General features: G+C 44.1%; 4 protein-coding genes across 19 annotated transcripts; 3 read left to right on the top strand and 1 right to left on the bottom strand.

Annotated features, from left to right (window-relative positions):
* The first annotated feature begins 151 nt into the window (after positions 1-151).
* On the top strand, positions 152-3,474 carry LOC137748845 (GTPase ERA-like, chloroplastic). Of its 15 annotated transcripts, none has more exons than XM_088686568.1 (9): positions 152-906; positions 1,002-1,147; positions 1,427-1,571; positions 1,645-1,761; positions 1,863-1,988; positions 2,359-2,457; positions 2,563-2,668; positions 2,860-2,940; positions 3,130-3,474. In XM_088686568.1, exons 3-9 carry the CDS (start codon positions 1,437-1,439, stop codon positions 3,144-3,146), a joined length of 681 nt encoding a protein of 226 aa, XP_088542694.1. In that variant the 5' UTR covers positions 152-906; positions 1,002-1,147; positions 1,427-1,436; the 3' UTR covers positions 3,147-3,474. The 15 variants fall into 15 exon arrangements, with proteins under 15 accessions (XP_088542694.1, XP_088542676.1, XP_088542670.1 ...); XM_088686587.1 differs by having other exon boundaries at positions 478-906; positions 1,427-1,554; positions 1,626-1,761; positions 2,563-2,664; XM_088686589.1 differs by having other exon boundaries at positions 478-906; positions 1,427-1,517; positions 1,626-1,761; positions 2,563-2,664.
* Positions 3,475-4,590: 1,116 nt separating this feature from the next.
* LOC137748733 (mannan endo-1,4-beta-mannosidase 7) lies at positions 4,591-7,475 on the top strand. 2 transcript variants are annotated; one of them, XM_068488912.2, is made up of 5 exons: positions 4,596-5,088; positions 5,589-5,783; positions 6,010-6,132; positions 6,450-6,652; positions 6,717-7,475. In XM_068488912.2, exons 1-5 carry the CDS (start codon positions 4,756-4,758, stop codon positions 7,171-7,173), a joined length of 1,311 nt encoding a protein of 436 aa, XP_068345013.2. In that variant the 5' UTR covers positions 4,596-4,755; the 3' UTR covers positions 7,174-7,475. The 2 variants fall into 2 exon arrangements, with proteins under 2 accessions (XP_088542723.1, XP_068345013.2); XM_088686597.1 differs by lacking the exon at positions 5,589-5,783 and having other exon boundaries at positions 4,591-5,088.
* A 289-nt stretch (positions 7,476-7,764) lies between these two features.
* On the top strand, positions 7,765-10,615 carry LOC137748321 (Tetratricopeptide repeat (TPR)-like superfamily protein). Its single transcript, XM_068488463.2, has one exon. The coding sequence runs from the start codon at positions 7,944-7,946 to the stop codon at positions 10,074-10,076; it is 2,133 nt and encodes a 710-aa protein (XP_068344564.2). The 5' UTR covers positions 7,765-7,943; the 3' UTR covers positions 10,077-10,615.
* On the bottom strand, positions 10,592-12,913 carry LPPEPSILON2 (Phosphatidic acid phosphatase (PAP2) family protein). Its single transcript, XM_068488464.2, has 4 exons — positions 12,368-12,913; positions 11,766-11,991; positions 11,228-11,301; positions 10,592-10,887 (listed from the first exon to the last, which is right to left on the bottom strand). Exons 1-4 carry the CDS (start codon positions 12,713-12,715, stop codon positions 10,666-10,668), a joined length of 870 nt encoding a protein of 289 aa, XP_068344565.1. The 5' UTR covers positions 12,716-12,913; the 3' UTR covers positions 10,592-10,665.
* Between the last annotated feature and the right edge of the window lie 14,496 nt (positions 12,914-27,409).

Consider the following 27,409-nt stretch of genomic DNA (forward strand, 5'->3'; position numbering starts at 1 on the left):
TTATCTTCCTAGTTATATTGACAAGTTGGAAGGTATGATGCGAAGCTTTACCTACCAAGGCGTGCCGCTAAAGCTTGTCCTGAGGGCTGTTGAGTAAAGTGCCAAAGCCTGTTGAATACTGTCTAAGGGGCATTTCTTCGAACAGTCCTCCGTCGATCTTTTCCCTATGTTTTCCAACTTTAATGGGGTTCTGGAACTCAAGTTGACCCCTTGGACTTGGATCCGCCCTTGCTCGTAGTCTTGTACTCGAGTTTAAATTTCCCTCTCTATATTAAAATGATATACAATTCCATCTTGTAAACAAAAAAGATAAATTGAGCTAGAAATTCAAATGGTGAGAGGGAATTTGAATACAACGATAACGTGAATATAGCTCCCAAATAAAAAGGTCCGAAAAATGGGAAAATAATAAACGACGCCGTCTTAAGATGTTTATCCACTGGTAAGATAAAACTGAGGGAAAGAGTGTAATCAGGTACTCTGGAGCTCCGACAACGGAGCTAGCTCTGCACATGTCAGCAACTCTTCCCAAAGAAAACTCCCCCACCCGTTACCGCCATTCCAACTTCTTCACAACCCAAAACCACCACACTTGTCTCTTCCCCCATTTCTCCAAATACCCACAATTCCAGGCAAAAAATAGAAGAAATTGGACTCCAAAACTTGTATTAGCCGCTACAAATCAGCGTCTCAGGATCACCGAACAAGAACAATCCCAGGAGGAAGAGGAAGAAGAAAAAGAAGATGCAGGGGAGGAGGAGGAGGAGGAGGAAGAAGAATACGATTATTTGGAGGACGAGTCTTCTTTGCTGTCTCTGAGTGAGAAGCCTGACAGAAACATGGCTTTGCTTGATGAGTACGAGATGGAGGAGCACGAGTACGCCGCCGACCCGAATCATCGGAGCGGTAAAATTTGATAAAACCTCTTCTGGGTTCGTTTAATTTAGCAGAGGAATTTTGGGTGTTTTTGGAGTTGTGGGTTTGATTGAGTGAAAATGCAGGGTATGTGGCTGTGCTGGGGAAGCCGAATGTGGGAAAGAGTACGCTTTCGGATCAAATGGTTGGCCAGAAGTTGCCCATTGTTACTGATAAACCTCAGACTACCCGGCATCGAATTCTCGGTATATGTTCTGGCACAGACTATCAGGTTTGTTCTTAGCTGATGTTGTTGTGGTTTTATTTCAGTTGTTTATATGTATATGTTTTGAAATCTCATTGAAACCCGTGGGAAATGTTGTTATAACAATGGTATAGTTCGATTACTTGATATATAAGGAAATATAAAGGAAATGTTAATACGGTGAAGTTTCTAAGGTTCGGGATTAACAGCCGACTAATATCTTGTTTCGCACAGAAGTAATACTTTATTGACGGTTTCTGAAGTTCTGGTGATGCATATGGGTTTGACATAAGGATTTGTGTGTAGATGATACTGTATGACACACCGGGTGTTATGGATGGAGAAGAGAGTGCACAAGTTGGATTCTATGATGATGAAGAATGTCCGGAGTGCTACAGTTAATGCAGACTGTGTAGTTGTTCTTGTTGATGCATGTAAAGTGCCTGAAAAAGTATGCTTCTTCATTTGTAGGATTGCATATGAAACTTTGTCCTCTTGTCCTCAGGTCATTTTCTCGTTTCTAGATTGATGAAGTGTTGGAAGAAGGTGTGGGTAACCAGACGGAAAGCTTGCCACCCATTTTGCTGGTTATGAATAAGAAGGATTTGATTAAACCTGGTGAAATTGCAAAGAAACTAGAGGTCAGCATTTGTTTACGCGTATAACTACACACTTAATTTCCGGATCTTGTTGTCGAAGCTACTTTTTTTTTTATCCTAAATAAGAATTACATCTTTTACAGTGGTACGAGAAATTTACAAACGTTGACGAGGTCATACCTGTGAGTGCCAAACTTGGACAGGGAGTGGAAGATGTCAAGCATTGGATTTTATCAAAACTTCCTTTTGGGCCAGCATATTATCCGAAGGTACTTGGAATTTCATGTTATAGGCTCATGATTGCCCTCCCTTTCTTTGAAACTAAAGTCCTTAATGGTGTTCCTGTTTCATGGCCGTGAATGTTCTATTCTCGCCTTATCCCAACCATTAGGATTCATGTGCAGAAATCGCACGGTAGTAATAAATGTCATAAGACTTTCTACAATCAGACCTCACATTCCCATCCTAAAGAGAAAACTGCATTGGTGTTGAACTTTTGAAAGTAAGTTCCCCTTAAGCAGTAGTAAAAATTTGTCTTCCGTATTCTTATTCAAAGTGTAAATTTATACCTCTCAAGAATATCCAAAAGTGTTATTTTCATGTATGGATAACTTATCTTTATTCTTTATGAATTCTTAGGACATTGTCAGTGAGCACCCAGAAAGATTCTTTGTATCTGAAATTGTTCGAGAAAAGATCTTTATGCAATACGGTAAGGAGATTCCTTATTCATGTCAGGTAAGTAGTTTAGAAGCTCAAAAGATGTGGCTTGTGAGGAATGGTACCCCATCCCTAGAGAGAAGCAGAAAGAAGAAGATAATATTTCCAGTTGTTTTTCACCAGGTGAATGTCGTGAGCTACAAAACTAGGCCAATGGCAAAAGATTTTATACAAGTCGAAATTGTCGTTGAAAAAAACTCACAGAAGATCATTGTTATTGGAAAAGTAGGTAATCTTCAGATGCATATTTTGTCCGCTTCATGCAAACTATAGCGAACTTTATTTATCTTCTTGATCAAAGATTTAATTTGATATGGTGCATAAAGGCATGTATCACAAAAAGCTACAGAGCTTTCATGTGCGATCACTGTCGGAAGAGATAGCTCGATCGCTGAGTTTATATCCTGAATCATTTTTTAGGAAGGGAGAGCTCTGAAACTACTTGCAACTGCTGCTCGACTCGACATAGAAAACTTTTTGCAGAAGAAAGTTTTTCTAGAGGTACCAAGTTACACTATGACCGATATCTGTGCACAAACTATGTCAAATTGTTTTAATTGGCCATTGTCCTGCGCTTAATGCATTCTGTGGGTAGTTGGGCTGCAGCATTATCTCCTCACTTTTACTTTGTTCGTCACGTCTTATATAGAAGATATCCACCTTACAGGACTATATTCATGCTTTAAACAGGTTGTAGTGAAGGTTAAAGAGAATTGGCGGCAAGACGAAGTTCTTTTGAAGAATTATGGCTATGGGGGTCAAATTCAAGCATTTTGATGTTGGGGCCTCTACAACCAGTCCGTATATATTGGAGAACACAAGCGAGGATGGCCGTATCATTTAGGCTACACGAGTGTTATCTTTGAGATGGTTTTGATGTCGTTGATTAACGTAGATGCCTCCCGTTCCTTTTTGTTAGCTGGAGTAGGGTATAGTTGTAATCTCACTGGGAAGATAATCTCAAGCATTCTTCATTCTTGTAAGGCTGTAAGCAATGGAATTTTCCCAAAGCCAAAGGTTTTGTTACCTGTAGAATCCCCTTCAGTCCTCTATCTCTCTCTCTCTCTCTCTCTCACACACACACACACACACACACACACACGCACGCAAGCCCATCAGAAATGTTGAAGCCCATCAAAGTGTAGGTAGGTTTCCCGTAACGTGGGATGTTTGAAGCAGGTGAATGATGATGGGCATCGTCGCTTTCAATGATGGCCAGACATGGCTTTGGCATGCCTTGTGGCACCATCATGTCAAAATCCTACCCCTTAAAACCACAAACAGAGTGGGGATAATTCTCCTCACATGGGCTGAAGTGCAGCGTCAAGTTCAACTATGTTAATGCGCATGGTGGGTAGATAGGACACATTAAAAGTTAAAGCTTACAATGGAAAATATGCTTGAATAACGACGGTTCAAGCATATTTTCCATTTTAAAAATATATAACCCGTTATGTTTATGTATATTTCTCAAGAAAAATTGAATACGGAATAGTTTTTTTGGGTGAAGGGGGTTTGTCTAGCAGGAGAACTTGGTCCTACAAATGTAGTAAGAGGAAAAGAATGGAGGTTTTCAGCGTTACTAGACTTGTTTCTTGTGTTGTAACCTTTACCGGTGTTTCTACCAAAATTTGTTTGAAGATTACTAAATCTTATACTCGAATACAGGAACGAAAATGCAACCCGAGTTATAGTCCAAAAGTCATTGTCACAATTACGCCTTGTGTTTAATATTAATTTAGAAAACATTTTCAAACTTTGTTTTCAAGGAAACCCCACATGTTTGGCATTGCAGTTTCCATGGACATAAAAGGTGATAGCTTGGCATCTCATTATTCATGACATGGTGCATCATATCACGGGTTCTATCAAATAAATGTGGCCATAATATTTTCTGCACTGTTGGTGCAAGACACAGGTAGCTGAGTGTCTATAGGACCAAATTTATTTTGTGGATGATAACAATTTACATGACATTGGTAAATGTTAGTGGTGTTTTGTGCTTATAAAACAAGAATATATAGAGCAGAATTTACGAATTTATTTAGTTCATTGACACGAAACGCTAATATAACAGTGTATCCATGACATATAAATTATTCGCCGTGTATATATCTTAAAATAAGTAAGTGACTTGTCGCAAAAGCTCCTACTCAAGAATTTGTCATTGATTTCAGCAGGTCCTCTGTTGTGTCGGTCACTAGTATCTCTTTTTCTCTATTTATTTGCAATTGTACCAGAACAAACAAATCCACCTCCACCTCCACCTCCAAGCTTTTTATCCGACTGCAAACATTTCATCCACACTTGGAGAAGATGAAGCATCCATCTTTTGCTCTTCTTTTAGCAATTTTAATCCACCAACAGTGTTTTATTACTCCAGTCCATGTTTCAGCAGCAGGTGATAATTTCATCAGAGTGAGGGGAGTGCATTTTCTTCTCAACGGCAGCTCTTACTATGCAAACGGCTTCAACGGCTACTGGCTAATGTATGTGGCTTCCGACCCGTCTCAGAGGCACAAAGTCTCTTCTGTTTTCCGTGAAGCAACTAGCCACGGGCTCACCGTGGCTCGAACTTGGGCTTTCAGTGATGGAGGTTACAGGCCTCTTCAGTTCTCCCCTGGCTCATACAATGAGCAAATGTTTAAGGTTCCTCCTCTCATACTTATTCTGCTTTACTCTTTGTTTATCTTATCCGACACACTGCCTAGGATTGGATTGGATAAGTCACTGAATTGGGCCTCGTTTGTTCTTTACAATTGGGTTGGATTGGATAACGCGCTTTTATTGAAGTATGAATATAGTGAGTTACTCATTCCAATTCAGACCAAACAAGGCCTCAGAGTACCCTGAAGTAAGAAACGAAGGCCAAAGTTTGTCCCAAACGAAGGAATTGGATTAAACTATAAGGTGTTGATCCTACCATTTTGTGGGGGTTTGATGGGATAAGTTTCATTCATGAGTGATCTGTCTCTTCTTGCAACTCGTACAAACTTCGGAAGTTGGCCTCTATTTCTTCCTTCAACGTACTTTCAATCTGTTGAGTTATCTAAATCCAATCCAATCCTAGGAACAAGTGCAGAATATTAAAAAAGCATGCAATGAAGGGGACTTTCGTAAATGTTTTCGTTTGGATTTTGGTTTTGAAGGGGTTGGATTTTGTTATAGCTGAGGCCAGAAGATATGGAATTAAGCTGATATTAAGCTTGGTGAACAACTATGAGAGCTTTGGAGGAAGAAAGCAGTATGTGAATTGGGCAAGAAGTCAAGGGCAGCACCTCACATCTGATGACGATTTCTTCAGGAACCCCGTTGTGAAGGGTTACTACAAGAACCATGTAACCGTAAGTGAAAGCAATAAGCGCTCGTTTAGTGCCTAAGATTGGATTGGATAACTCATAAAATCCATCGTATGTTGAAGATACGAGTTACTCAAAGTACGTTGAGTATAGTGTATTTTCCAATCCAAAGCCGATCCTAGGCACCAAGCGAGCCTTAGTCTGCGACGAGCCTTTTCTGTTTATGAATATGCAGGATCTTCATTTCTAATTTAGATCGAATTTTTCGCAGACTGTTCTTAACAGATATAACAGCTACACTGGAGTTCACTACAAAGATGACACAACAATTATGGCCTGGGAACTTATTAATGAACCCCGATGCACATCAGATCCTTCGGGAAGGACTATTCAGGTTAAAAAAACAATATCTTAATTATCCATTTTAATCTTTCATACCAATATCAGATAGACCAGCGAGGGGTCGGGTGAGAATAAAGGACAAGGAATTCCAGGCTTTTATTAGAACTACAATATAGATGACGTGATCCAGGTGCCCCTACGCAAGTTTTTCCCCTCGTAAATCAGCATAAATGCCAGAAATAGCGAAGTATGGATGGCTAAACCGTGAATTACTAATTGCAGCTACCATTTTATGTGTTGTGCATTGCTAATTAAAGATGGATTTTCTTTTGATGTCAGATTTTTACTAATTGGTGTTCATATTAACAGGCATGGATAATGGAAATGGCTTCACACGTGAAGTCAATGGACAGAAACCACTTACTGGAAGCTGGTCTAGAGGGATTTTATGGACAAGCAATACCTCAGAGGATGAGTCTCAATCCCCCTTTCAACATCGGAACAGACTTTATCGCAAATAATCGGATTACTGGCATCGATTTTGCAACAGTTCACTCGTATCCTGATCAATGGTAAATATGTTTAACTTGCAGGATCACATCCTTGGTGTACTTATACCGGTTTTTGCTTGAGCAGGTTGTCTAGCTCAAATGATCAAACTCAGCTCACTTTCTTGAACAACTGGCTCAACACCCACATCCAAGATGCGCAGAACATTCTCCGAAAGCCAATATTCATCGCAGAATTTGGGAAATCTTGGAAGGATCCTGGTTTCAGCACCTACCAAAGAGACCTGCTCTTCAACGCAGTGTACTCCAAGATATACTTTTCGGCAAAAAGAGGAGGAGCAGCTGCCGGGGGACTATTCTGGCAGCTTCTCACCGAAGGCATGGACTCTTTCCGTGATGGATACGACATAGTTCTGAGTCAGAATCCCTCAACAGAAAATGTGATTGCTCAACAGTCTCACAAGCTCAATCAGATTCGGAAGATTTTTGCGCGGAGAAGAAATGCTCGGATGTGGAGGAGGGCAAGGGCCATTAGAAGGGCTGAATGGTTGGGCAGACACAAAGGCAAACCCATAAGAAATTGATCAAATGCATTACCCTTGTGAGGTTTGCTGTTTAGGGTTTCCTCTCTTAGAGATGATTCGGATGAAACGTTTTTCGTCCACGAAGGAAACTTGTGTTACACGTATAGTATGCTGCGCTTTTTCTTTGCCCTACATGTCCCGAACTCGACGTCTCGTACTTATGTTGTAAGTGTGGAGTGAGTTTTTCAGCAAGTTTTCTGTTTGTAGAAAACCAGATAGCTTCGGGAGCGAAACATGTTTAAACCTCTTAATGCATGTAACATATTGCTTCGGGGTATTATTAATCTACTCATATTATAATATGCAAATTTATTTATTAATATTATAGTAGATTGATGTCATATCAATCATATCGTCTACTCATATTATAACACGTGAATTATTACACTTCAAAGTTTATTTATGCTATAACCATTGCTTTTTTTTTCTTCTTTTATTCAACTAGTGTCGTCCATGGGATACATGGGATGTGAACTCATTACCTCTTCAAAAACGATAAATTTTTTTGATTGATCATAAAACCGTCACATGGTGGTCACCTATATTATAACAATACAACATCTATTTTATTTATTGATACTAAACACATTATGTACGATTATTATAACACATAAATTAATAATCTTACGCGTATTTGTTACGCATCATGGACTATTTGTGATTAAGATTGAGTTGAGCCCATGTCCATTAGACAAATAGCCAGAAAAATGTTGCGCGCGTATCTCTTGTAGGCGCCCAACGATTCTCATGGTCGGTGAACAAAGCAGAACATGATTTTATCAATTAGACCTCATATTCGAAGAATATTTACAGCTTCAGCCTTCGCCCATACAGAATGCAGAAACCCTCTTCTTCCCGAGACAAAACCAGACCATCTAGAGCAGAAAACCCAATTGGGTAATGACGTAGATATGCTTGAACTCAACGCTCAATTGAAGCAGCTGGTTCAAACAGGTGAAGTTGGAGACGCCCGGAACATGTTCGATAAAATGCCTCAGAGAGATGAGATTTCATGGACCAATATGATTTCAGGTTACGTTGGTGTCTCTGATCCCTCTGAGGCATTGGTTTTGTTTTCGCACATGTGGGTGCAGCCTGGAATCTGCATGGACCCCTTTGTTCTTAGTGTTATATTAAAGGCTTGTGGACTTGGTTTGAACTTGTCTTATGGGGAAGTAATACATGGGTACTCGATAAAATCGTGTTTTGTGAATTCGGTCTTCGTGGGCAGTGCGCTTCTCGACATGTATATGAAGATTGGTAAGATTGAGCAGGGATGTAGGGTTTTTGATGAAATGCCGATAAGAAATGTGGTGTCTTGGACTACTGTTATAACCGGGCTTGTTCGTGCCGGTTACAATGTGGAGGGGTTGGAGTATTTTTCTGAAATGTGGAGGTCGAAGGTGCAGTATGACGCGTATGTGTTTGCTATCTCGTTGAAGGCGTGTGCTGATTTGAGGGCTTTGAAATATGGGAGAGCGATTCACACGCAAACAATGAAGAAGGGGTTTGATGAGAGCTCATTTGTGACGAACTCTCTTGCCACCATGTACAACAAATGTGGCAAATTAGACTATGGATTGCAATTGTTTGAAAAAATGAGGATACAGGATGTTGTTTCATGGACATCAATCATTACAACATACCTCTGGACGGGTCAAGAGGACCGTGCAATCAAAGCGTTTAAAAGAATGCAAGAAGCCGGTGTAAGTCCTAATGAATACACTTTTGCAGGCGTTATCTCTGGAGTTGCCAGTCTTGCTAGAGTTGAATGGGGTGAACAATTGCATGCCCACGTTTTACACAGGGGTTTTATCTCTTCGTTGTCGGTGGGAAATTCCGTTGTGACCATGTATGCCAAATGTGGGCGTTTGGCTTCAGGTTCTAAGGTGTTTCATGAGATGAGCAGAAAAGATATTGTTTCATGGAGCGCTGTAATTGTCGGGTATTCTCAAGGAGGTTATGGGGAAGAAGCTTTTCAGTATTTGTCGTGGATGAGAAGGGATGGACCAAAACCAAATGAGTTTGCTCTTGCTAGTGTATTGAGTGTTTGTGGAAGTATGGCAATGCTTGAACAAGGGAAGCAGCTGCACGCTCATGTTGTGTCTGTCGGTTTAGAGTTTACATCTATGGTACAAAGTGCTCTAGTGAATATGTATTCGAAATGTGGAAGTATAAAAGAAGCTGCAAGGATCTTCGATGTGGCAGAACTTGACGATATTATTTCATGGACGGCAATGATTAATGGATATGCTGAACATGGGTACTACCGAGAAGCCATTGATTTGTTTGAGAAGATTCCTAGGGTTGGTCTGAAACCAGACTCGGTGACCTTCATTGGTGTTCTTGTTGCTTGTTGCCATGCTGGATTGGTTGATCTTGGTTTCCGCTACTTCAGTTCAATGAAAAATGACTTTGGGATTAATCCTGCAAAAGAACACTACGGCTGCATGATTGATCTCCTCTGTCGAGCTGGACGGTTAAGTGAGGCAGAGCATATGATCAAATGTATGCCAGTTCAACAGGATGATGTTGTTTGGTCTATTCTCCTTAGAGCTTGTAGGCTACATGGTGATGTCGACTGTGGAAGACGTGCTGCAGATGAGATCCTTAAATTGGACCCGAATTGTGCTGTGACTCACATAACCCTAGCTAACATTTATGCTGCTAAAGGAAAATGGAGGGAAGCAGCAGAAGTAAGGAAAATGATGAGATCAAAGGGGGTAATTAAGGAGCCGGGATGGTCTTGGATAAAGGTCAGAGATCGACTTTCTGCATTTGTTGCCGGAGATCAATCTCATCCACAAGCTGATGATATATACAGTGTACTGGAACTACTAGCTTCGAAGGCAGAAGATACTATTCAGGAAATTGGTTCTTCATTAATCGACGCTGAAGATTAGTATTTAATCCATTAAAACTTAAAGCTAATCTCTCCGATTTGATGGAGTTACGTCCAATTCCTTGCAAAAGTCCAGGTTATATTATGTGGAGTGTTTCTCAGGCATAGTTATGTAGTAAAGAACCATATGGAACCAGATGAAATTGCTTCTTTAGCCGTGGCTCGAGGATTGGAAATCACAGGAAAATCTGGATCCAGGGTCACGTTAAGAGGTCAAGCATTATCGGAGGCATGGAAACTCTCGAACTGTCTCATCTGCGAAATTGCATGCTTCAGTAGAGGTTTCAGCTTTGTCAACATCAGAGGGCTAACTGATAACACCAGATCTTCATATTCAGATGGTTAGCACTTATTTTTGCGAAACTATGTTTGCTCGCAATTTGATATTCAATCGAGAAAGTTTTCCAGAAAAGTGCTGCATCAATATAATTCAAAGGGTGCTGCATGCTGGGTTCAAGAAGTCCGGGTTGCATGTAAGTTTTTCTCCTATACAGTTAACTGTCGAACAAGAAGATATTGTTCGAATCATTTTGTCACTCATTCATACGTTTTTTCAATTCACATGGTTTTTCACCTTTCATCCCTAAGCCCTAAGCCCTAAACCAATTACGAATTACATGCACAAGAAATCCTAGGCAAAATCCAGCGGCCCCCAAACCTACAACTATTTGAACCCATAAAGTGGAAACAAACGCTTTCTGCACAAAAGCATTCCATGACCAGAACCAAAAGATGGAGAAAATGGTTCCGAATGCAGCACCCACAATGACTTGGCTAAGCGTATGAAGTTTTTGCGAGACTCGTAACCATGTCTGCAAAAACGAATAGTAAAGATATACATAAGCAATCTAAAAGCATATCGTTGGTTGTTAAATTTTTTGCATTGCAGCATCTATTGAGATTTAAGAGCTTTACCACCACATTACACACCATTGGATGAATTCAATTTCTAAGATTTGTGTACCGGTAGATTAAATCAAACTCATCTAGTGACACATAATATGGTCGTAATGCTCAACACCAATTAAGGGTGGTTAGCAAATTTGTTATGTTTTGAGTAGGGGATCAACTTAAGAACTTGAACACTCTCAAATATGTAGCCAAGCTTCAAAGCATTATTTAACTGAATGCAGAACAAGATTGAATACTTACAAAATATGTTCCAAACGCTAAGGCAAACGCACCGACGGTCAAGGTAATCACATTTACCCCTAGCCATTCCACAACTGCAATACCACACACACAGGTACCATTATTGGATGAGAAAACAGAGGTATCAAATTGATATTTGACTGACAAGAACAAGAAAACTAGTTTTCGTTGAATTCCGACATCTTTCATGGTATCAGAGCGGAGATAAAGTCACACCAGAAAAACCCCTAAAGAAGTACTTTTTCTTTCATATGAAACATGGTACACCAATTTGATATCCCACAAAAAGATGATTTACCAAACCGAAGTTTAAAATTTCCCAGCTCTCTGCAAAGGCGACATACTCAATCTACGGGGAGGGGGATTCAACTTGGGTGCAAGAGGGCGGGCGCTCTACAGCTGAAAAGCATACATTACCCAAAAGGGGCGCTGATTAAAAAACAATCATTTGATTTAGTTTCTTGCTCCCCCTACATCTCAACCTAAAGCATTCAGTTAACAGAAAAAACACAATATCAACAGGGACAAGAGAGATTACTTGACCAAATCGTGAACGTAACGATGTAGAAGATGGATTGTGCGTGGGAAGAAGGCATTCCAGGCTCCGATCTCAACGACTGAATTGGCCTCTCCTGGTTCAGTATCCTTTTGAGTATAACAGATAGGATTGAATTTGCAACAGACCCCATTGCAGCCCACAGGGCTTCTCCATCATGCCTCCACAGAATCACCACAGCAAAAAGGGCAGATATAATCCACTTGCTCTGCATCCACAACCCAACCCAATCCCTTAACATCATTCCAACAAAAAATAAAAACCCCGACAACTATAAGTTTTATACAAAACACTTCGAGGTCGTGCTTTTATTAATTATTACTTCTAAAGTATCGGGTTTGAAGCCTTTTTTTGTTTTTTTTGTACTTTAAAGAAATTTTTTTTGTATTGTTAATTTTAACGAAAAATCATATTTTTACACTAAAAAGTCAATCATTGTACTATTTACTTTATTCTTTATTTTCGTTAAATATCAAAATTTTCAAATCATTTTCATTAGGTTTTTTTATTTTTTTTTATTCCGAAGTGTAAATGCTATCAAGGGCTTCTATGAAAAAAAATAGAAAAGAAAACATGAAACCTACCAGTCGATTGAGTTTCGATTCCAACCCATTATCCACAATCAAAGGACTCAACTCTGAAGAACCATCAATGTAATCTTCAGGTTGAATCTCTCCGCCGCCGTCTTCGCCGTCGGCGTTTCGAGAAGGCAGCATCTTTATCAGCTCAACCATGGAATTCGAAGCCATGACTCTGCTCCTCCGCCCCGAAACAGCTTTCTTGGGGACGAATCCACCTGAGAAATCCAGTTTTTTGGCGGGAAATCTGGGAAAAGAAGAAATGGGTTTCAGAGATTTGAGCCGATAAGAACGGCGGGGGAAGATTCTGAGGTTTGGGTGGTGGAAAAAATTGGTGGCTGCTGATGATGGCATGGTTTATTGATGGAGTGGGACTGAGTGCGTAGACTGAAAGCCATTTTTCAACGTTCTTATGGCGGATTTGGAAGAAGCAACAAATGGGGCGATGAGAAAAATCTAAACAGGAATCTGCTATTTTCCGGGAAAATTTCAGAAAGTATCAAACTTTTGTTTGTGGCCGCATGAGGACTCACAGTGCTTTCGTCACACATATTTTATCCCTATTTCTAGATAATATCACGCAATAAACTTTTAGTTGACCTAATTCATCATACACGACGTCTATTTTTATTTTCTTATTTAGGAATTAAATTGAGAAATGTGAAGAAGACGCTTTTTAAGTAAATCTCTAATTCTGGCATTTTATATTTTTGGTAAAATATTTTATAATATTGACACGAAAATTGTGGCATAAACATGAGGTGATAAAGAGTTCATGAAAGTTCTACTTTTGAGAGTCTTTTCTCATTAAATTCAGAGAAGTGTATTCATTTGAGATTTTGATGAATTTTAATAAAATTATGGACTCTGATAAAGTTGTACAACTGTTAATGAATTTATATAGTTTTCACGTGAATTTTAACAAATTCACATAAACTATATGTGAATTTGAAAGAAAATTTATGCGGAATTTGTTATGAAGTTTAATGGATATTAATGGAGCTTTTAAATAAAACGCCAAATTCTTCTAAAATCCATAAGAATCCCAATTGGATACCCTTAAGAATAATGTGTTAACAACAAGGGCTAATAGTTTTGGTTGATAAGAGCATCACTTTCGTAATAATACATGTTGAATACAGATTTGTGTATATCTCTAGCATCACGTAATAACTTGCTTCTTCCTCTACCAGAGTTACTATCTTAGGTCGCTAACATCATTGCTTGGCTATGATATTGATGCAGGTCAGGTTATCCCGCAGAGAATAGGAAATAGAAGCAACTAGCAATAAAGCAATTGGAAGCAAAAAGAGTTCTTTGATTGATAAACTCATAGAGTTATATTGTCTTATCTCCAAAAACTAAATACATCTCCTGTTTCCAGCAAACTTATAGGGAAGAGAATAAGACATAACATTACAATAAAGGCATAAAACAAGTCTCCAGGCATAACTTAATAACCACCAGTTCCCAAACTGTTGAAGAATTAATCTTGAAACTTGATGGGTCTTTTGATGTCTCTTCTTGATATGTCTTTTGCAATGTTATGTGATCGTTCAGATGGTCCCTCATTGGATATCTTGTTCAAATTGGGAATAGATATATTTCAAAGTCATGCATCTCGTTTTCAAGTTTACCTTTATTCTAATTTGTTTAATTTTTTCCGGAAATAATGACAAATATACACCCAACCACCACTACAAAACGCATAATAAACAAACGAATCGTATGACACGCACGCTTGATAACAAACCAGAAAATTCCAGCATTAACACTAACGAAAGTCGCATAAGATTCCAACTCTGGCAAAGCCTTCCTAATTTGTGCATAATCTTGAGCGCCATTCAATTAAAGTATAAGAAAACGTAGCAAAAATTCCATTTTTCTTTTTGTTGAAAAACAACAAAATTCATGTTGTTAATTACATATGAGAGAGAGAGAAGCATTTTGTTTTGTATATGTTTTTTTTTTTTTTTGGATAAATTGTATATGCTAAAGTAATAGACTAACAGTGATGTTGTTTTTAGTTATATCATTGTTGGCTGGGTTCGTTTCATTTTTTTAATGTATTTTTAGTGCGAGACATTCTTTTTCTTTTAATAAGTTGATAGTTTTGATAAAGTTTTAATAAGGCCACTTAAATGCGCACTATCCTCTTGTATGATTTTTCTCATCTAAATGAACATCGTACTTATTTGTCAATCATTTTCGGTGTCTACGGCAGAGGCCGAAAATGCAATGCTTGTAATCGACTTGGTAGTATGTGGACTCTAGCACAACGTAGTATTCACATTTTGTCGTCCCCCTCAACTCTCTAGTGTTTCTTAATTGACATTCTGAGTTGGCACCCATTTTGGGATCTTCTTGTTGTTGAATTGGCTACTATTGTTGGAAAATGGAAGAGAATAATTGACAGCTAGGGTTTTGCAATATTCTTTTGAGTCGGTCTCTGAAAATTCATTATATCAATTTGTATTTTTGTCCCTAGTCGGTTCATTAACTAATTATATGACTGCCTTCAAAAACCAAAACAAGAGTTCCTAAACTACGTAGAGTTTATTACGGTCTAGTGACTTAAAGTTCGAATCTCGGAAATGAAGAGATCGCAACCATTATATTATTTTAATTTCTAAATGTGTTGTATTTGGGTATGTGTGTGTGTGTGTGTGTGTAAGATATATATATATATATATATGTCTCTTTCCATTGAAAGATCTTTTGTTGTGTCCACTTCACATTGTATTTCGACAATCTAATTGTCTATCTTTTATGCATTCTCTCAAATATCATGTCTACCAAAAACCACCCAAATTTGAAATTATATGACTGTTAGATTAAATAGTAGTCATAATAGTGTTTCTTAGAAAATTGTATCCGTCCATTTGTAACCCTATAATTGAACGTTGATGATTTTGGATTTATCTAATTTTTGCATTAATGATTTATAAATGTGTTTGGGCCCGAAATATTATTGCTGGGCCGAGCAGCAGGATGTGCTCGGCCCAAGGAGATGATAAATACTATGGGCCGAATAATAAGGCCCGGGCCAGCTGGCAGGGTCGGCCAAATCCCATCAGAGGTAATCCGGATAAATAGAAAGGTCGAGGAAATCCTGATGCAGTTAGGATTCTCGACCAGCAAGGAATGAAGTCCCGAAAAGAAGGAAAATTCAGAATCCCAGTAGGAGTAGGATTGTTCGAGGAAGAGGCGAATTGGGAAAAGGACTCCCGATCCAAATCGGAGTCAGATTCAAGGAATGGGGGACTATAAATACAAGAAATCATGCAACAGAAAAAGATCTTCAGAATCAGCATACAATTGCCCTGCGCAAAACCTCTCAAACACCTTGAGATTTTTCCTTTTCTTTTCCTGCCGACACACCTTCAGTTTGGATAAACAGCACTGTGGAAGCGCCCGGCGAGCACCTTCAGTTTGGATAAACAGCACTGCTGCCGCAGAATCAGCCGACCGAGAAGCACCTTCAGTTTGGATAAACAGCACTGCGTCGAGGTCGACCGATTATCTATCCAAGTCTCGGTCGAGAAAGGTTTTCGAACCTTTGTTGGCAGAGGTCACCTTGCTAAGCTTTCTCGGCATAGTTAGGTGTTACGAATCGCATTGCTCGGCGTACAGGACGCCGAGTGGTTTTATGATTGGATACTCGCAAGTAGGTTTCAGGGTTCGGCATTCCGACGGCCGAACTACGTTTACCATCAAGACATACATCACGTTCGAGTACCTGTGCCCATACACCTTGGTCTCGATTCGACGTGCTTATACTCTCACGAATATAATCACGGTGACCGAATCGGGCTCCGACGATTATTGAACTCCGCAGAATTGGCAGCCTTGTCTTCAGGCTGTAGAACTCAGAGACCGAGAGCGTTCCTTCCTCGGTCGCAATCGCAAGATACAGAAGTCAACGACGCGCTCCAAGCGACATCAACAAATTGTACTCCTCGGCCGAGCTCGGCCGACGAGTTGGCACGCCCCGCATTCAACCGAAGGACGTAGTTAGCTTACTAGTTGCTCAGCCTGCGCGCCACGTAGGTTTTGTAATTAGTAAGGTCAACATTTTGGCACGCCCGGTGGGATCATTTGTGCTAAACCTTCGGAGTTCATGACCATTGAGACACGGTCTACGAAGCAGAAAACAACCATGGGAAAGTCAACGACTGACTTGCCAGTGCAAGGCCTTGGGCAGGATTTGCACTCTACAAAAAATCCGATCATAATTGCGCCGCCCGAGGCCACAAGTGTAACACGCCGAGAGAATGAGGTCTGTCTCGGCGGGCAACCTTACAACCCCGCAGTCCCGAATCAAACAGCTGGGATGTTCATGGAAGGGATTGTGGAAGATTGTGATGACGATGGTGGGGAAGGTTCCGATCCACCAACTAGGACATTCCTTCGGAGACGACTAGATGAACAATATCGTCAGGTCGAGCAGTCGATTGGTCAGAAGATGAATGATTTGCTAGACGCAATACGTAGTAACAGCGATACACAGACCAGAATGCTTGAACTACTGGTTAGTAAAGCCTTCGAAGATGGCCAGGTCGGCCAGCCTCGGCAGCTCCCGACGAATTTGCCCATCCCAGCCGAGAGAGGGTCCGCTCGGCCACAACCAGTCCTCTTGGAAAGAAGAGGACCAGGAAATAGAGCCGAGGGACCAAGCCAGGGAGAAGAAGCCGCTTCCGTAAACATCACCGAAGTCCAGAGAATGATTGACTCGGCCCTGAAGAAAGGGCCGAAGTTTCCAAAATTTATCCATCCATACCCAGCTTATGTAGAAAGGTTTGAATACCCACGAGGATTTAAGATCCCCGATTTCAGCCTCTTCGCCGGAGAATCATCTTTATCCTCACTAGAACATGTGGCTCGGTTCACAGCGCAGTGTGGGGACGTCAATAGCGATTTCTACAAACTACGGCTGTTTAACTTTTCACTGACAGGCTCAGCTTTCGCCTGGTACATTAATCTTCCACCCAACTCCGTGCAAAGTTGGGAAGAGTTGATCGAAAAGTTCCATGAACAATTTTATCGGCCAGGGATGGAGATGTCCGTATCATCGTTGGCCAGGATGGCTCAAGCATCTGACGAATCTCCAATGGAATACCTAACAAGGTTTAAGTCGGCCAGGAATTGGTGCCGAGTACCACTCCCGGAGGTGGAGTTCGTCAGGATCGCCCTTAACGGATTAGACGTGGAGTACAAAAAGAAGTTTCTGGGGGCAAATATTCGAGATATGTACGAACTTGCTCAACACGTCGAACAATATGAGTATCTGCTCCGAGAAGAAAAGATATCCAAGTCACCATCCCGGGGGACGTTGTATAAGAACCCCACGGTGAGCTATGCATCGGCCGAAAGTGAAGACCCTCAGTATGTTAGTGTGGATGCGGCCGAGATAATAATAGACAAACCCTATGTTTGCAAGGCCTTGGCGCAAGTAAATACCAAAGACGCCAAAACCCGTTTGGCCACCGAGGAAACGAGTAAGTCATCAAAAGTATACACTTTTGATATCACCAAGGCTGATGCAATTTTCGATCAATTATTGGCAGCAAAAATCATCAAGCTTCGGCCGGGACATACTATCCCTAAGGCCGATGAATTAAAAGGAAAGATATACTGCAAATATCATAATTCTAATAAGCATGCAACCAATAATTGTGTTGTGTTCCGGGACACAATTCAAAGTTGGATCGAAAAAGGAAAGTTGAAATTTCCGGAAAAGATGGCGGTCGATGTTAATCCTTTCCCTTCCACAACGATTGGTATGGTGGATGCTCACCTTCCCAGAAACAAAGTGGTGGCCGAATATGTCCCGGTGCAGCATATCCGTAAATGGAATGGTCAAACAAGACTAAAGCTTGATATATTTTCAAATGCACCACCAACGGAACAATCGGTGCGACCCGCCGATGAGCCGATGACGAGGTCAAATTCCGACGAAACTTGTGGATCGAAGGTTTTATGTGACCATTGTAAAACAACAGTTGAACCTGGGAAGAAATCTTCAACCCCACCAACGGCCCCTACGGCGTCATCAAAGGGATTAGGTCCACGACGTCAAGTGTTCGACCGACTCGGCCCACAAGTAAAGCCGAAAGAACAGACCTCGGTCAGGCGGCGTCTTGACTTCGCCGCACCCTTCTATAATGAGGATTATTATTCGCGCAATGCCAACAGTTCGGGCTCGCCAGTTGATCGCAAAACTTTCAAACCACCAAGGACATCGGATCAACGCTGGTACAGTTACAATTCTCCGACAGGTTTGTATACGGCGCTGTCCAAATCCCAAAAACGTCGTCGTCAACGGATAGATTGCATGGCTCGGCGACGAGAAGCGCAGGCCAGCCCGGCCAACAAATGGCAACCAAAAAAGGTCGTGGAAGATAGTAGCGAACGGCCAACCCCGACTATCATGACCGAGTTAGCCGAAGGCAAGAAAGTAGCGGATGCTGATTTCGAAACCACCATTGAGGAGGCTGAGAAACGTATTAAGATCCTTCTCCGGCCAGGGGAAACGAGAGCTCGTCTAGAGTACTTTACACAAGAGGCCGAAAGGAAACTTTCTCCGTTACCACCGCGCGAGCCGTTTATCAAAATACGGCGCAACTTACACCCTCCATTCCTCGGTGCATCCATGGAATACATGCGAGAATTTCATAAGAAATACTCCGCAAATGATTTGTACGGACTCCCCAAGGCATGTCAGGAAGCCCTCGACTTAGCGCTGACTTGTCCTGATGCCGAGCAAATTATCCAGAAAACTTCTGATCCAGCCATTAAAGCTCGGTTTCAACATATACGGGAGGCTCGGGTCCTGGGTTTTGAGGTCGATCCTTATACAGATATCGACACCGCCGAATTACCCTTATCGCTTGAAGACCTCCAGCATTTACGTTATCATTTCGAAGTTTTCTCGGCTGTATCGCTTTTCGGCCTCACGGCCGACGAGGAACAACAGATAGCACGGTTGGATACGTATCTAGACACGAGGAACGCCCGTATTGCCTATGAAGAACGAGCCCGTGTAACCAAGGATCAACATGAATCTTCGGCAGTCAACATTGTCGAAGGAAATCGCCCACCCACATTCGATTTGGTTCCTACTTCTCAGATACCGGCTCTTACCGAGGAACTCAAAAGTTTAATTCAGGATGTTCCGCCAACTACTACTGAGGCTAGTTCTGCAGACGACGATGACCACGAGCCAATGGGTCCCTCGGTCCTCGAACATATGGAGATCAGTATGGTCCACGTCCTACCAGCCGAATTCCAGCCAGGTACCCACCAGTCGAATTTCTTGGACGGGGACGTAGTTACCGAGGAAGCAACGCAAGTAGACTTCGTCGCAAACGACGACGATAGAGAAAACCGAAGCGGGGACAACCTTACGGCAGCTTTGGCTGAGCTATTTCCCCGCTCCCCTTCGGTTAATCTCCAACACCTGAAGCCGTTGTATGTCACGGCTCATATCGAAGGATTCCCCATTTCTAAGGTGTTCGTCGACTGCGGTGCCACAGTCAACATTATGCCAATCTCCGTCATGAAGGCTTTACGCCGTTCTGATAGTGAACTCATTCCGTCAGGGATTACTATGAGCAGCTTCGTCGGTGACAAGTCTCAGACCAAAGGCGTACTTCCGTTGGAAGTTAGCATTGCCGGTCGTCAACATATGACAGCTTTCTTTGTCATTGATTCCAAGACCGATTATAACGCATTACTTGGTCGCGACTGGATCCACCAAACCAGTTGCATTCCGTCATCACTCTACCAGGTCCTCATCTTTTGGGATGGCAAATCGGTCGTGGTCCACCCAGCCGATAACCAGCCATTTGAAACCAACATGATTCAGGCTCGCTATTACGATGATCACGTCGGCTACATCACCCTCCAAGGCCTTAACGAGGATGGGCGGCCGACGAGAATTTCGGTACAGAAAGTAATTGAGGTCGGCGCCGAGACTGTCCAACAGGATTCGGCGAGACTTGGCTTGGCAGATCTAGTCACCAACGCCGATGATTGAGCACACCACGCAAGAAAGGCGTCAGGCCGCGGTTTCATCTACAATGGAACGTCTGCTGGCCCATTGGTACGCCATTACCAAGCAACCGCACTCGGGCGTCAATTTAATAGAATTTCTGGCCGAAGCAGATAACGGCCCCGTTCTTTCTTTCGATAAAGTTCAGGCAGCGCCGGCCGAACTCGAAGACCATCGGCCTCAAGTCAAGGACCCGTTGGAGGAAGTTAACGTAGGCACGGCCGAGGATCCTCGAACATTGTTTATTAGCGCGTTACTCCCACCGTCCATGAAGGTCGAACTACGGAAGTTACTCCACGAATTTAAAGATTGCTTTGCGTGGAGCTATCATGAAATGCCCGGCCTCGACCGAAACCTTGTAGAGCATGAGCTACGCATCAAGGAGGGGTGTAAACCTTTTCGACAGCCTCCTCAACGATTTTCGAACGAAGTACAGCTCGGCATTAAGGAAGAATTAGTTCGGCTTCTGAAAGCCGGATTTATTAGGACCGCACGGTATGTCGAATGGTTGGCCAATATCGTCCCCGTGTTAAAGAAAAGCGGTGCCCTTCGCATTTGCATCGATTTCCGTAATCTAAATCTGGCTACTCCCAAGGACGAGTATACAATGCCGATTTCAGATTTATTAATTGATGCCGCAGCTAATCATGAACTGCTCTCTTTTATGGACGGTCATGCGGGTTATAACCAGATTTTCATCGCCGAGGCTGACGTCCACAAGACGGCTTTCCGATGCCCGGGGGCACTTGGTACTTATGAATGGGTCGTCATGCCTTTCGGCCTCAAGAATGCCGGCGCCACATACCAACGAGCCATGAATATGATCTTCCACGACTTAATCGGTACAATCGTCGAAATTTATATCGATGATGTGGTCGTGAAATCCAAACGTCGTCAAACACATCTGGACGACCTGAGGCAAGCGTTCCTTCGCATGCGCAAGAACAACCTCAAGATGAACCCGGCCAAGTGTGCTTTCGGTGTTTCGGCCGGTAATTTCCTAGGATTTTTAGTGCACCACCGCGGTATCGAAGTCGACGAAAATAAAGCTCGCGCCATCATTAGCGCCCCACCACCAACGACAAAGAAGCAGCTCCAGTCGTTACTCGGGCAGATAAATTTCCTCCGTCGCTTCATCGCCAATTCGGCGGGTAAGATGAAGGCATTCTCTACGCTCTTGAAACTTAAGGATACCGACAAATTTGAATGGCGCGAAGAACATCAAATGGCATTTACACAAATCAAGGTGGCTCTTTCAACCCCACCCGTGCTCGTTCCACCATGTCGCAACAAACCCTTGAAATTATACATTTCGGCAGCTACTGAATCCATTGGTTGTCTCCTCGCTCAAGACAACAATGGAGGGCGTGAACAAGCGATCTTTTATCTTAGCCGAAATCTGAATTCACCAGAGCTCAATTACTCCCCTGTCGAAAAACTGTGCTTAGCTTTGTTTTTTGCTGCGTCCAAGCTTCGGCATTACATGCTCCCATCAGTAACGCAGGTCATCGCCCAAACAGACGTAATTCGATACATGCTCACTCGGCCTATTGTCAAAGGCCGAATCGGGAAATGGACGCTCGCGTTATCCGAGTTCAGCCTTCAGTATGTACCCCAAAAGGCCGTCAAGGGGCAAGCTCTCGCCGATTTCTTGGCCCAACACCCTTCTCCTTATGGTTCTGAGGGAGACAACGTCGATATCGGTTTCATCACCACGCGCGATAGTCATTGGACTATGCATTTTGATGGTTCCAGCACTTCGACCTCGGCGGGTGTGGGAATTGCAATTCAATCGCCTGACCACTGCCGATGGTATTTTTCCCTCAAGTTAGATTTCAGCTGCACCAATAATCAGGCCGAATATGAAGCCCTCATTATCGGCCTCCACGTTTTACACGATCTACGGGCCTCCCGCGTTCTCGTCCTCGGTGATTCCGAACTGGTGATTAACCAGATAAACGGCCTGTTTCGTTGCATGAGTTGTACTTTAGCGCCCTATCACATGGTCGCCACCTACCTGGCCGAGTCGTTCGAACGGATCACATTTGAACACATTTCACGCATCCACAACACAGACGCCGACGAACTCGCCCAGATTGCCTCCGGAGCACAACTCAAGGGGGGCAAGCTAGGCCGAATTGCAGTCACAAGTCTGCGCTCATACCCAGCCTTGATTAATCGGCAAACTCTCCAGCGCGCACACGTAATACGCACAAGGGTAATGTCTCTCCCATCCTTACTAGAACGAGGAGATCCCGTGGAAATATGTGCCGTCGAAGTAGAACCAGATGATTGGAGAAGGACGATGTTACGATACCTCGATAACCCCAATGGGAAACATGACCGAAGAACGAAGGTCCACGCCACGAATTACGTGTCGTACCAAAATGAGTTATACCGCAAGGGCGAGGACGGGTTACTACTATTGTGCCTCGGCCCACAAGAGGCCACCCAAGTAATGGCCGAGGTACATGAAGGAATTTGTGGGGCACATCAGTCCGGACGAAAGATGCGTTGGTTGCTCCGACGACACGGTTATTTCTGGCCCAATATATTAAAAGATTGTATCGAATATGCACGGAGATGCGTCCCATGCCAAATTCATGGACCTGTACAGAGAGCCCCGGCCGAATTACTACACTCGGTCACTAAACCTTGGCCGTTCAGGGGTTGGGCAATGGACGTAATTGGCAAAATCACGCCATCATCAGGGGCAGCGAAACACGCGTGGATAATGGTAGCAACTGACTATTTCACTAAGTGGGTCGAGGCAAGGTCATACGCCGAATTAACTGCTAAAGAAGTATGCAACTTCGTAGAAGAGAATATTGTGACCAGATTCGGCGTGCCAGAAACGATCATAACTGATAATGGCACTATATTTACGGCCGATAGGTTTAGGGAATACGCGGCAAGTTTGAATATCCGACTGGAGCAATCTACGCCGTATTACCCACAGGCAAACGGGCAGGCCGAGGCAAGCAATAAAGTGTTGATCGGCATCCTTGAAAAAATGGTAAAAGAGAAACCAGGGTTATGGCATTTGAAGTTAAATGAAGCATTATGGGCATACCGAACTTCACCCCGGTCGGCTACTGGAACCACTCCCTACGCGTTGACTTATGGACACGACGCTATGTTACCAGTCGAATTGAGTATAAGCTCGTTGCGAGTAATTGAGCAGAATGATTTGTGCAGTATTGAATATAGTCAAGCGATGCGACAAGAGTTAGAAGACTTGGAAGAAAGTCGAATCGACGCGGGTAACTTGTTGATAGCACAAAAGAAAATTGCCGAGCGAGCATATAATCAACGTGTAAGACAAAAAACGTTCGGCGAGGGAGAACTGGTTTGGCAAACTGTGTTGCCTGTTGGAATAAAAGACCCCAGATTTGGCAAGTGGTCGCCAAATTGGGAAGGGCCATTCATCGTTCACAAAGTCCTCGGCAAGGGGGCATATCATCTAAGAGATCGGACGGGTTCAGTTCACAAATTACCGATTAATGGAAAGTTTTTAAAGAAGTACTATCCAATTACATGGGAAATGCAAGAGTAAGACCATTGTATTGAGAGCAAGACGACCATTGTATAGCAAAACGACCATTGTATTGATAACAGAAAATCATTACAAGTACAAATACAATGATGAACTCCTAAGGGGTCGAGGGGAGGTAAGTCTCAAGGGCAGCTTTCAGCTCCAGCCACTTCGCCTCGCTCAAAATTATCTCAGCCTGCCGCGTTTTCTTGTTGCACTGCAGTTGCTGGATACGCCGTGCGCCGGCAGCGAAGGCCGTCAGCCGAGCCTTGTTAGCCTCAAAATCCTTCTCAAGCTCGGAAGCAGCAGCCGACCTTTGACGTTGAAGGTCAGAAATCTGACGCTGGAGGTCAGAGATCTGGAGATCAAACTCGGTCAGCTTTGCTTTCTTTGCTTTGAAAGCCTCCATCTCTACTCGGCCAGCCTCATGCGCAACCTTGGCCACCTTCAAATCGTCCTCGGCCTGTAGGGCACGCTCAAAGATAAGAAAGTGTTGCCGAGTCCGCTCCAGGAGGTCGGTCAGGAAAGAGATGCCCTCCGGGCTCAGATGACCACCGCTGGCAAGGTCATTAAGACACTCCCCAACAGAGTCAAGGCCCTTGCTCCGGAGAGCTTGGGAAGCAGTCAGAGATAGGACTTCGTGCAGCTTCACGAAGACTTCGGCGGGCGTGTCTCCTGCCGATTCGGCCGGAGCTGCAGAGGAGCCGACCTCCCCGGTCGTGCTTTGAAGCAGAGCGTCAAGTTCCACTTCCCACGATGGCTGTGCGCATAAAAGGAAAATGTGAGGGAAAGTAAGGCGTGATATAGTGCATAAAGAAAAAGGGGATTGTTTTAGACCTGCTGAGAGGAGACTTCGGCCATGCCCTCTGGGTCATTGCTCGAACCCAGGGAGCTTAATGGCCGAGCCCAGTGCCTTAGACCGCTACGCAATTCACGCGGCCGATGGAGTTTATCTACATTTGATGGCCACGACGGCGGCCAGGAAATATAGACAACGCCCCTCGGCGCGTAAAATTGCCGGTGAAATGAATGTTCAGGCACCTGACAGTTAATATCTTTTCAAAAACAATGTCACAAAAAACTCAAAACACAAAAGAAACAATACTTACAAAGGCCGAAGAGACTTCCTGTGGAGGAATGAGAGGGTCTTCGTCCTGCGGGTGGATCGGTGACTCAGCCGTGGCCTCAGGATCGACCATGGGTCTCTTGCCACGTTCCGCCGCAGTAGGACGTGGTCGAGCGGTTACCTCGACTACAGGAGGAGGATGGACGGGAGGAGAGTTGACTGGTCGACGGCGGCGTTGCAGCGGGACTTCGTCACTCTCGCTCTCGACATCCTGAACAAAAAGAGAACAGTTAGCATTACGATCAGAAACCTAAGGAAGCAAGTGAAAACAGAATTATACCTCCAAAACGACCGTTGGAGACAAGGGTGCCTCAGGTGCCACGACCGACTCCGAAGCTAGAGCGGGTGCGGCGTTTGGATCTGCCGGGGAAACGGCTGGAGGATTCGAGGTTGGGGAGGCCGCGGCTGCCGGCACAGATGGAGAGCCGGCGGGAGCAGGCGTCCCAGTAGTATCACTGGGAACGACATGAATTTCCCGGTCGCCCTTCTTCGCCAATTTCTTGACACGTTTAGAAGGGCGAGGGGTCTCCTCCGCAGGCTCGGCCTCTCGGTGGGGGCGCTTGGAAGGCACCGTTCGCTCGGTGACAAGGATTGCCTTCTTGGGCACTAGCTTCTTCGCCTTTGGCACCGCAGCGACTACTTCGACCGCCTTCGACCCACGACCCCCTGGAGCAAAGTAATTAATAACAGGGACGAGAAATAAAACAAAAGGAGGAAAGAAACGGAAATACTACCTTGGGCCGACTCCTTAGGGTGAGTCGAGGATGCTGATCTGGGCCGATCGCCGAAGATTTTCTTTACCAGATCTTCGGCCGGGGCGCCGAAGAAGTCTCCGGTATATTCCTCCCACCAATCCCCGAAGGTGTCAGTTCCCAAAGACTCAGGAACCGTCGGCCGAAGCCGAAATTTCCTGCACTTCTCCTGGAACTCCTGGTCTGACGTCTTGCATTCCCTTTCATAGGAACCAGTAAGACGTCCCCGACTTAGGAGCGACCGAGAGGCGAGCAGGGGGACTGGACAGCCTTGAAGATAGCCGAGCTGCCGGGCGAGAAAATGAGGGTGATAAACCTCCCAGCTGGCTCGGCGAGCATCGCAACCAAGAGGAAGGTCGCGAGCCAAGACAAACGACCCCCAGCACTGGCGGATGCCCGCATCCTCAGACTCGGCCCATGCTGCCGTAGGGAGTCTAAGCGAGGATGGGTACTCCTGGCGCCGGCACACCAAGAACTCGTCATCCGAGAGGACGTCGAGGCTGAGGAAGTGTTTGAAAACCTCGGCTGCCCGGTGAGGTGGCGCTGGTCGAGAGGCCAGTTGAAGGCCGAGGGCGGCCGTTCGCTGGAAGGCAGGAACCTCCGGTCGAAGGGTGGAGAAGTAGACCTGCAACCAGAGTTGGAACACCCAGAGGGGTCCGTTCTGGTGCGGGTCAATCTTGCCAATGGTCGCCTCGGCCAGGCAGCGGTAGAGGTTGGCGAGTATGGCTGGACTGAGCGCCAGCAAGCGACCATTAGCCAGTGCCTGGGCCACCGGCATATTCTCCACCAGGCATTTATTTGACCTGGTACAACAGATGAATTTGTTGTACCAGTAGAAGAGGAAGGCCTCGTGCTCTCCCTTCCTAAGACCTTCTTCGCCTCGGCCGGCGAAGTGAAGAATGAGCGTGTTATAGTTGAAGAAATTCTTGTGCAGCTTCTGAACTTCTTCCCTTGAGGGCTCCCGGTCGTCCCGGCTTAGCGTCTCGACGGCCCTTTCGTCGAATAGTGCCTTCAGGTCGAGAGGAGAAGGGTATCCGGAAAGGGCGGCGTCAATAGGAAGGCCGGTCGGGGAAGTCCCAAGGATGGCCGAGACGTCAAGGATTGTGGGGCCGAGTGGGCCGAAAGGCAGGATCATGGTGTTGGTGGCCGAACACCATAGACTCAGGGCCGCCATAAGCAGCTCCTTATCCATGGCGACCTCCATGGTCGACAGGATGATGGCATCATAAATACCTAAAGCCTTCCATTCCTTGGAGAAGAATGTGCTCATCCGGTCGACCCAGGCAGCCCAAGCCGCAGTAGTCGACGGCCAGGCTCCCTGAGGCCGCGCCAGAGTCCATTTCGACCAGTCGAACCCCTGCAGCAGGGGTGTTAAGCACTGTTCCTTGAGCAGGTTAGTGACAGACGACGACACTGTGTCTCTGAAAAGGGGACCCAGAATTTGGTGGGTCGTGGCCATGTCTTCTTCAAATCGTAGCGTCTTGACGGCGCTCCGGTCGACGAAATCCTTGCACTTGTTGATCTCATCAGAGAACTTTGAAATGAAGGAGGCCATTTGTGGAGAAGAGATGTTTCTGGAAAA

The sequence above is a fragment of the Pyrus communis genome, chromosome 2 (assembly GCF_041283825.1).
Source record: "Pyrus communis isolate YQ-2024b chromosome 2, ASM4128382v1, whole genome shotgun sequence".
Lineage (NCBI taxonomy): Eukaryota > Viridiplantae > Streptophyta > Magnoliopsida > Rosales > Rosaceae > Pyrus > Pyrus communis.

Bases quoted from the DNA above. Each gene is read 5' to 3' on its own strand.
- LOC137748845 (XM_088686544.1), top strand. From the start codon at position 1,437: ATGACACACCGGGTGTTATGGATGGAGAAGAGAGTGCACAAGTTGGAT. The intron at 1,762-1,862 runs GTCAGCATTTGT...CATCTTTTACAG, and splicing joins AAATTGCAAAGAAACTAGAG to TGGTACGAGAAATTTACAAA. The intron at 2,665-2,859 runs GTAGGTAATCTT...ATCATTTTTTAG, and splicing joins AGATCATTGTTATTGGAAAA to GAAGGGAGAGCTCTGAAACT.
- LOC137748321 (XM_068488463.2), top strand. From the start codon at position 7,944: ATGATTTTATCAATTAGACCTCATATTCGAAGAATATTTACAGCTTCA.
- LOC137748733 (XM_068488912.2), top strand. From the start codon at position 4,756: ATGAAGCATCCATCTTTTGCTCTTCTTTTAGCAATTTTAATCCACCAA. The intron at 5,784-6,009 runs GTAAGTGAAAGC...AATTTTTCGCAG, and splicing joins ACTACAAGAACCATGTAACC to ACTGTTCTTAACAGATATAA. The intron at 6,653-6,716 runs GTAAATATGTTT...TTGCTTGAGCAG, and splicing joins CACTCGTATCCTGATCAATG to GTTGTCTAGCTCAAATGATC.
- LPPEPSILON2 (XM_068488464.2), bottom strand. From the start codon at position 12,715: ATGCCATCATCAGCAGCCACCAATTTTTTCCACCACCCAAACCTCAGA. The intron at 11,302-11,765 runs GTAATCTCTCTT...GTGGTATTGCAG, and splicing joins TACGTTCACGATTTGGTCAA to TTGTGGAATGGCTAGGGGTA. The intron at 10,888-11,227 runs GTAAGTATTCAA...TCGTTTTTGCAG, and splicing joins TAGCGTTTGGAACATATTTT to ACATGGTTACGAGTCTCGCA.